Source organism: Rhipicephalus microplus, chromosome 10, assembly GCF_043290135.1.
Source record: "Rhipicephalus microplus isolate Deutch F79 chromosome 10, USDA_Rmic, whole genome shotgun sequence".
Taxonomy (NCBI): domain Eukaryota; kingdom Metazoa; phylum Arthropoda; class Arachnida; order Ixodida; family Ixodidae; genus Rhipicephalus; species Rhipicephalus microplus.
In genome coordinates this window covers 27668538-27677999 of record NC_134709.1, presented here as the reverse complement: position 1 = coordinate 27677999, position 9462 = coordinate 27668538, and the positions used below count along the sequence as shown (strand labels likewise).

Sequence of the window (9462 nt, the reverse complement as noted above, 5' to 3'; positions counted from 1 at the left end):
ATATATATATATATATATATATATATATATATATATCGCAATCGCATTGTTCATTGTAATCAAGTATTGTAATTGTAAAACGCAAACCTTCACTTTACTTCGGCAGTTTTGTTCGAACATTAAGCGCTCCGTTGCGGTATTCAAGAAAGCCCTAACATGGGTGCTGCAAATTTATTTATATTTACAGGAGGTTGTATTGTGAAGGACAGAGAAAAAAATAACTGCGTGCAACACTATTTTTAATAACGCGAACACGACCTCATAACCTACGAATTATACTAATAAAAAAAACTTCATCGACGTTTCGAGCAACCATTCACATGTGAGAAACTCTAATCCAACCGGTGTCTGTTTCGTATGTCTTGCGCACTGCAGATGTAGCCAAAGACAATAGCACTTTAAACGCATCCTGTTTCCATCCAAGCGGATACCCAAATGTCTAAAAAAAAGGGAACAAGAAAGAAGACAAAAGCATTCCGTAGTGCTTATCTGCCATAAGTCTATGCGGTATCCGCTGTGATCACAGAAAACGAACTGCCGCAGCTGTTCAGACAGTACAACGCACAGCTACGCGACCGGACGTGGAATTAGAAAAATTTTATCCCCAGTTTTGTTGATGTTGGGGGGCCTCACATAGTACACTGGAGCAAAGCTGCGGGACGTAGCTCGCGTTTTTAAGCCGAAATTGTACACAATACGCGACAATGTGCATGATGTGATGGTTGATTTGTGGCTTTGCCATTTGTAACCGTGTGAGCACATATGTGTTCCAGCCTACGTATAGAACTTAGCGATTGCCGAGCCACCTCTCGGTCCGTAAATCAACTAAAAAAAGGAGTTCAAGATACGAACGGTGTTTGAGTTGGTAATTTTCACAGACGACAGTGGGCAACACGACTGCCCGATTTGTGTAGCAAATGTTTCCCGTTACTGAAGCAAAGGTAACTCGGTCAATGACAGCGAACACTGCGATAATGAAACGCGTCTCGCATTCATGATCGCAGGTAACGCGTCGGCCCGGCAAGTGGTGCACTTGTACCGGTATTTCGAAATGGTGGCACAACTATCCTGTTTGAATAACTGCGGTGGTGGCTATTCGCACAGTGGAAACAGCAACATGACGCGGTCGCAATGCTTCACATCCCGAGCCACGCCGCAGCTGTAATACTGGGTCAAAAACAAGTCAGGTGTGAAAAATAATGCCTCTTTTATTGATAACTTAAGTAGCTCACACACAAAAAGACACTAGTGAACTCTCTCACAATGGAAACACTCATAACGAAGGCCGGCCTTCACTAACAAAATACAAACACAGGAATGTTCGCACACAACCTTAGAGAAAAAGAGTCCCAGGTACGAAATGCGAACAGCAGCAGCCTGTTCACTTTTGCTTCAGAGCATCACCGCTGGCGCCTTCATGCTTGATTTCGATGGGCACTGCCTTGGGCTGCTCTTTGGGGGCATTCTTGCGCGGTGCTTCGAGGGCCAACATTCCGTTGGGCTGCAAGTGGCACTTGACGGTTTCGGGATCGACGTCTTCGGGCAGCACGTAGCGGCGGGTGAACTCGCGCTTCACGTAGCAGCCGCGGTCGTCGGACTTCTCCTCGTGCTTACCGTGAATGACGACGCTGTTGTCCTGCGTCTTGACGCTGATCTCTTCGGGAGTGAAGTGCCGGGTGTCGACTCGGATGGCGAACTTGTCCGGAGTGCAGGCGACCGAGGTGCCCTGCTGGCGCGCGGGGCAAACGCCGCCGGAAGACTGCCGCTGATGCCGAGGCTGGATGTAGTAGCGCTGGTGGTAGAACGGCGGGTCAAACAGCTCACCGTCCAAGAAGGAGCCGCCGAAGTCGTCGTCTTCGAAGAAACGCCTCGCCAGGTCCGAGGGGCACCGGGAGCCACGGCTGAGCAGGGGAAACAGAGCCATGATGCTTGCGAGTTGGCTGTGTAGCACACACTGAACTGACAACGCAGGGATTCAGTGCAAATCTGATGGAACGTGCCGGCGCACGCCGGTTATATAGCGCGTCGTCTGCTTCCAGAAAGATCCAGACGGGTGAGTCACCGAACAACCGATAACGCGTTGTGATTGGTCGGGGGGTGTCACGTGGTATTTGTTTGGGCGCGGAGGCACGGAAAGGGTTCGCGGTTTTTCTGGTATGTTCTTTCTGTCCGCGAGCGGCCGTTGTTTTCTTGTTTTTGTTAGTCTTGTTTTACGCAGCGGCGTTCAAGCGCCGCTGCGCCATCTGTCGTGTTCAGAGTAAAGCGAAGCTGCGAGTACGATCGGATTGGTCGCTTTAACTCACATGACTTTGTTTTTTTTCTCTTCGCGCCCACTGATTTTGCTCGTACGTTCTCGCAAATTCCGAGGCGTCGTCTGCTACGAAGCCAGCGACGTGGCTGTATACGAATAAACGCTGTACTATTACTCGAGCGTCGTATATTCTTGATTTGAACGTGAATGCTCTATCGACTACCGTAGTTCGACTTGCTGGTGATTTAAGATTTGTACGATAGCTTGTAATATCGAAGGAACCTTGAGTTCTATCGGAGCTAGTTACATCTTTTGCTTCATCTACTGTTACGTTTTTCTCTCCGACGCGCCTTTCGTTTGTTATCAGGAATGCGTCTGGAGTTGTACTCTGTAAAAGCACACAGAGCTTGAGTGTCTGTTCAAGCGCGTGATGATTGTATCAGGTTCGGTGGCAGCGCGGCTTACGACTCGTGCCAGTGTGTCACACGTAGATTTCTACCCAATCATCGCGCACTGGAACGGGCTGAGCGCCTCCTCATGGGCTGATTCTGGTGAAATGAATTTCGATTGCTGCCAAATCTACCCACCAATTATGAGTCGAAGATGTTCGTTTGGTCAAGATTGGATGTAACGTGTTTCGTCATTACTTCATGTAGGAATGACATCGTGGCAAGCAGAAACGAGGCGTTGTTGTGGGCAGCAATGACGTTTATTCGACCCGTAACAACAACAACGTGCGAGATCTGCGTCTGACCACAATTTCAACGAAAACACACGCCGTGCACTTAGTGCTTTATGGTCGAGAAGAAACACTAAAATTCTTTCTCGGCAATAAAAAAAAACATAGGTTACAAAAAGTGGTTGCCTGTGCACGAACAAGAGGATACTCTGTTTTTTTTATTTATTTGGCAGTACATTGCGAGTAAATAGGGGCTTTGGCGATTGGTTGGCTGGGAGAGGTACAGTATTTAAATAGGTTAAGGGAACTCGCTCCGTGACATAATTTTAGTTTGTAACACGGCACGAATGAGTCAGGTGCAGAAACAGTCAAGACCAGTTCAGGACGACTCACAAGGTCGTGAGAAATCACGTCACACATTTTGTTTGTGGTCACTGTATGAGATCGTCACGTGGAAATCAGTCACAATGACGTCATCGTTACGCAAGACGCGCGCCGCCACCACGTGACGTTTTGTCACGATGACCGCATGACGAAACACTTGACGACCACACGACAACGTTATCAACACTATACGCGACGTGAACGCCTCCTTTTGCGATATGATTGCCGCGAAGTGACGGTGAGGGCAGCTCCATGGCCACCGAATGATGCAACGTAACGATATATGTTGGTTTGTCTAAAACCGAACTATCAAGACAGTCTTGGGGATAAGCGATGAAACAACGATTGACCTACCACGTCTCGTCAAGTATCTATCTGGCACTGTGACATCTGACGGTTTATCGTCACCTGACGCAACCTTATTCAATCAACATTTATTGAATAGTTCTTGGAAAGAGCTTTTTTTTTTTTTTCGGTGCAGACCAGGAGACTAACGTTAAATACCAAGAAACTTCTCGGGTGTCATCCTGGCACTGTCCAGTTTTGAGGCATTTATTTTAACTCGCATCTCACACTTCCCTGAGGCGATATAGGTAGCTGACCAACACCTCAAAAGGCCGATTAAAGGCGCGTGCGGTTATCGTCCAGGCTAAACTCTTGAATTAACCGACATCGCTTAAAATGCGCATCAAACTATACCGTATAGGATCGATGCATTGGCCCTCCTTAAATCTACAACATATATTCCGCAGAAAACTGCTTCAGTATTATCGACAAATCGCACTAAAATTCGAATGTTGATCGGACAATACAGTATATCACAGAATTCAATCGTGCTCATTGCGCTGCGCCATACGCAATTATATAAATACACGCATTCAGAACATCACCGCAAACTCTGCGAACATTCTCTGGCGCCTTTAGTATCTTGAGCCTCAAAAGAGACATCCTTAACACAAGTGCTTGAGGCTTCTCATTCAAGAACCACATCTATTTATGTACGAAAAATATATCCTCTAAAGGAGGCTTTGTAGCTATGCTTCACTAACTAACCAGGTGTCCCTGACCTGTACCTATTCCTGAGGGCGTCTTATTTCTTTCGTTTTTTTTTCTCTCCGTGTATCTTCGTAATCGCTAATCCACGCTAATCGATCTTGTCGTCCCTGAAGTCATCAACCATGAGCCTACGCTGACACCGTATGCTCTATGACGTTCTCAACTCCTTCTCATGTCCTCCCTCATTAAGTCCTTATTTTACGCTCCCAATATCACAGATAACCTTAGGCAGTTTGGCTTGTAGGATGTATCGATCAGTGTAAATACGTATGCGATCGATTCGAAGGCAGGGATTTCCGGAAGGGCACGCAACATGCGGCGATAGAGACAGAGGGGAGGTGGACGATTCAATCGCTGGGCTGAATAAAGACAGTGTGGGGCTGTCATTAAGCGGATAGGTTAACATTAACGAGGTTTGTGACTACAAATACATTATACGCGAGTTCGGTCAGAAGTGATAGAGCGGGCTATGTCAATATCCCATCACAGAAAGGGAGAGCAGCGACCTAGAAGGAACACTTCTTTGCAGACGAGTTAAAAACTCGACTTGCTGCGCAAGCTGTTAGGATTGCATCTTCGAAAGGAAAAGAGGTGGGACAGGGAAGCCACGACCGAAAGTTAAATAACGGATACGCAAGCGTTTCTCCGTAGTAAGCATCCTTGGCGGTGCGCATATTGTAAATGCATGCACACGGTAGCCGGAGAACACAACTTCATATGTCCTTGACCTGGGAGCCGCTTTCCCGCCATTTCCCGAAGGTCAGAGCGGCGCGCCGGCTCAGTAAATCGATAGTGTTTCACAACAGAGGGCTCGCGCCTGAAACCGCGCGCGCTGGGCGGAAACATCGCTGATATAATGAGAATACGTCCAGCGCCCTTGGAACTAGGGATCGTATTTATGCTGCACCCAAACACACTTATTTCTCGCATTTCGTGTTCCCGCCTGTATAACCGTGACACTCTTTCGTATAACCGCCTGTACACCGTGACACTCTGCGGCCATTAGCCGCAGAGTGTCACGGTGTGTGCTCAACATTAAATGCACAAACTGGAGGTGTACACACCGAGCAACCATGGGCCACATTGCATCGCACACCCACCGCCCGTGTTTGTAAGCAAATAACACTGCGACTAGGATGAGCCTAACCAGTTAAACCTGCTTCTCTTGTTCCGAATGACTGAGCTGACTTTGCCGTCCTTCACCTCGCAGAGTGAGCTCTCTTACGCAAGCCTTCTTCATCTAGAACTAACTTGATCACTCTTTTGGACGAAAAATACGGGAAAACTCCACCAGTTCAGTATATGTCTGCACTACAAGCATACTAGTAAATAAATAAACCGCGTTAACAGCGTGGGATAGATTCTGTAAGCCTTATCAGTTCTATGGGATTCTTCCGGTTAGCGAATAAGATACGGATGGCTAGATCATCTGTCACGGAGCGAGTTCTTGAACCTGTGTCTTTCGCGGAGGCCAGTACACTATAGAGACCAACATACATTATAGAGCTATTGTATAACTTCATCTGCTTCTCTTAGGCCTTCTTGCCCTCGTGTTTAACGTCAATGGCGATCGTCTTGGGCTCCTCCTTCTTGACGTTCTTGCGCGGAGCCTCGAGCGCCAGGAGGCCTCCCGGGGTCAGGTGACACTTGACGGTCTGGGGGTCGACGTCTTCGGGGAGGACGTAGCGGCGGGTGAACTCGCGCTTCACGTAGCAGCCGCGGTCGTCTGACTTCTCCTCGTGCTTGCCGTGGATGATGACGCAGTTGTCCTGCGTCTTGACGCTAATCTCTTCGGGAGCGAAGTGCCGGGTGTCCACGCGAATGGCGAACTTGTCCGGAGTGCAGGCGACCGAGGCGCCCTGCTGTGACGGACGGACGCTGTTAAGGACCGACTCTTGGTGCCGGGGCTGGATGTAGAACCTCTGGTGGTAGAACGGCGGGTCGAAAAGCTCGCCGTCCAGGAAGGAGCCTCCGAATTCGTCATCGAAGAGGTGTCGCGCCATGTCCGAGCTGCCCAACAGGTTGCGTTGCAGCAGCGGGAACAGCGCCATCTTGTTGTTTTCTTCCAGTCGCGCGTCGTCTGCTTCAGAAAGGAAAAATGTCGTCTGCTAGCCGCAGCTGGTTTTTTCTGCAGGTGGCTGCTCTCGATCGCAGCTTGCGAGCTTCCGTACCTAGAAATTGAACGTAAAATAAATACAAGAAAAGACATCGTTGTAGCATAGGAGAAATCCGCACCGGCTAAGGTTGTAATCAGCTGCACCGTTAACCTACACATCTCTAGGCTTCAAAGGGAAGTTTGGGCTTGATGCAATACTGTCCACTGTGGATGTAGAATTACAGATGAAATCTTACGACAGAACATGGTCCAGCAGGAATATAAATATAAGAACTAATTCGATGGTTCGTTACATGCCAAAGCCACCATATGTTTACAACATAAGGGCGCTCTGTATAGTTAGGTACTCCAGGTTAATTTTGATTACCTGAGATAATTAAACTTGAAATGTAACATTGCCTTTTTTGCCTTCATCTAAATGAGGTAGCCGCACCGGCAGTCGAACCAGTTCCAGCAGCGTAAATCACGAAGGAATACACAATCTGACTACTTGACTTTTAGGCAGTGAACAATACAGATGGCATCGCCCGCCCTTCACTGACATTTTCAAAATTTGCCATGCACAAGATGAAAACCACGCGCTGACAGTATTCAATGGTATTAATGCCATCGATCGACAGTGCTGTCGCTAACGCCTAGTTTTTCTGATACGAGCAGAAGTAATCACAACGGTGACATAACATATTACCTTTCAGCTATAGCCTCCGAGAATACCAACGGCGATTCAAGAACACAAAGACGTCTGCTCCGAACTGTGGCTCAACGTCGTCTGCTTCGAGGACCCGAGGCGGCAGACGCGATCGAAACGGCGGAACCGAAGGGAAGAAGCGGTTCGGGAGCGCTGATTGGCCAGAATTGGGTCACGTGTCGTAAACAGTCGCAGTGCGACAAGGTCGTTCGGGAGCATTGACCATAACGGTAGAGTACCACGAGTACTCAAAACAAACAGGGCACCACTGCGAGCGTTTAGTGTCGACGGCGAAGGAGCAGCTGCACGCTTCACTTGGCCTTTGTATTATGTCACTTCCTCGCTTGCATTAACGCACAACTGCAGCCGTGTCGGTTCTTCTCACTTAACTGTTTGCGCATGATCGATTAACAGTTTCACGATTCATTGAACGCTCCACAGCGATATTTTGCTATTAACGAGCAAAAGTTATGCCTGTCTATCAACCAAAGTGAATGGTTTACACCACCCTCAGTGCTGCTGTTGTTGTTGTTGTTGTTGCTATGGTGCTCGAATATGTTTACCCGCAGATCACGGAATGGAATCCCAGCTGCATTTTGATGGAGGCAATACGCTATAAAGAGCCGTGTGCTCGGATTTCAGGGGCTCCCAAACCACACCGATTTCAAAAGACAGTAGTTTCTCTCTCTCTCTTTCACCACCCTTCGTGTACAAGATCCATCTCCTCCTCGCCAATTATTTCTTCGTAAAACAGGTGGGATGTCAGCAGTATACGCGCGTCGTGCCAGTCGCGACTTCACGCTTTTCGACGACACGCTTTGTGTCTGCGCTTGCGCAGAGAGGACAATGCACGGCAAAACAGGGTCGGCCGATATATCTCTCGTGTATCGGCCAATCAAGAGCCTGCGGCATTCTGACGTCACGGGAACATGGCGTGATGAAATGTGCCGCCAGGACGGCAAGCACCGGCAGGGAGTTACGAGATAATTCTATACGTATTTTCGCAGGTCGTTTACCCTTTGGGTACGCTTTGAATAACGCCAGGCTGTCAAAATCCCCAAAGCTGTAGACTGGTTTGAGACGTAACACTAAGAGGAGGAGAAATAAGCTTTATTATAAGACACCAACAGGTTTAGGTGGCCTGGCCTAAGCCTCCCATGAAGGGACGTCAAGGGCTTGCTGGGTCGCCCAGGTTTGGTCGTAAAGAGTGGGGTTCTGCAGAGCCTCATGGAGCTTCGACGAAAGGGTCGTGGCGTTAGTGTGTCTGTACTAAAGAATTACCTTTATTTTATGCTTAATTCGCTACACATTCGCGTGTGAATCGAAAACCGCCCCAATTTCACCGAGAAATCGTCGGGTATTCACCTTATCGTGCTATATAAGTGCAGTCTCAGAAAACGTCATAACTCACACCGGTCTGTCCATGTTGCGATAACTGTCCTTGCGAGTAACTCAGGTTAACTCCCAAGTTGGGTTTTGTTTGCCAGAACGACGAGGCTCCCGAAACTTGGAAACATCTGACGCTATTTAATGTGCACCGACGCCGCCTACTACATGGACCTCCAACATTTGGGGGTGGGGGGGGGGCAATGTTTGTCGCAGTACCCCTCCTCCTTCCTATTATGCCATTTTATGTTGTGAATTGGCAATCACAGTAGTAGCAGCTGAGCAAAGCGTTTATTCAATCAAGAACGTGACTTTTTACCTTGGTCAGCGTCCGTCAGTGTTCTAACCGAGGAACGAAAATGTACGCTTAAAGCAGCACAAAGCTGCTTCACCGGTGGATAGGCTCCGAAGTGCAAAATGCCCGTCGCAGAAACTGCCTGCGTGACTATGATTGCGCGTTCGATATCTGGCCTATCAAGCGCACCGCATGTGCTGGTATGAAGCCTTATTTCAGCGTTGTACTTGGAAACGTGCACGGCGCAGCGAAAAGGTATGCACGTAGGTAGGCAGCGTCTAATCCAGTACGAACCAACGCAGCCGTACGAAACTGTGCCTGCGGCAGCAGCGAATCTTATACGCGAGTCCTTTTCGCAGCCCCGCTGGAACGCTGATTGAAAAGAAAGGCAATGTTCCAGCGCTGCTATGGCTCACGTAAAAGACGGTCGCCATATCGAGGCGACCGCTACGAAATCACAAATAAACAAAAAAAAAAATAGGCCTCTCAAGAAGTGGTCATCGAAATTCTCGTTCCTTTTACGTGAAACGCTGTTGAAATGTGTGGAAAACACATACCAAGATTACCTGCATATGTCGGCGAGCGAACGCGAAAGCATAGAGAAAGG

At 48.4% G+C, this 9462-nt stretch overlaps 2 protein-coding genes across 2 annotated transcripts; both read right to left on the bottom strand.

The window, feature by feature from the left end:
* Positions 1-1190: 1190 nt before the first annotated feature.
* On the bottom strand, positions 1191-2000 carry LOC119185148 (alpha-crystallin A chain). The gene has a single exon (XM_037434254.2). The coding sequence runs from the start codon at positions 1922-1924 to the stop codon at positions 1382-1384; it is 543 nt and encodes a 180-aa protein (XP_037290151.2). The 5' UTR covers positions 1925-2000; the 3' UTR covers positions 1191-1381.
* A 3460-nt stretch (positions 2001-5460) lies between these two features.
* LOC142774666 (alpha-crystallin A chain-like) lies at positions 5461-7301 on the bottom strand. The gene is made up of 2 exons (XM_075875301.1): positions 7175-7301; positions 5461-6541 (listed from the first exon to the last, which is right to left on the bottom strand). Exon 2 carries the CDS (start codon positions 6419-6421, stop codon positions 5903-5905), a length of 519 nt encoding a protein of 172 aa, XP_075731416.1. The 5' UTR covers positions 6422-6541; positions 7175-7301; the 3' UTR covers positions 5461-5902.
* Positions 7302-9462: the final 2161 nt, after the last annotated feature.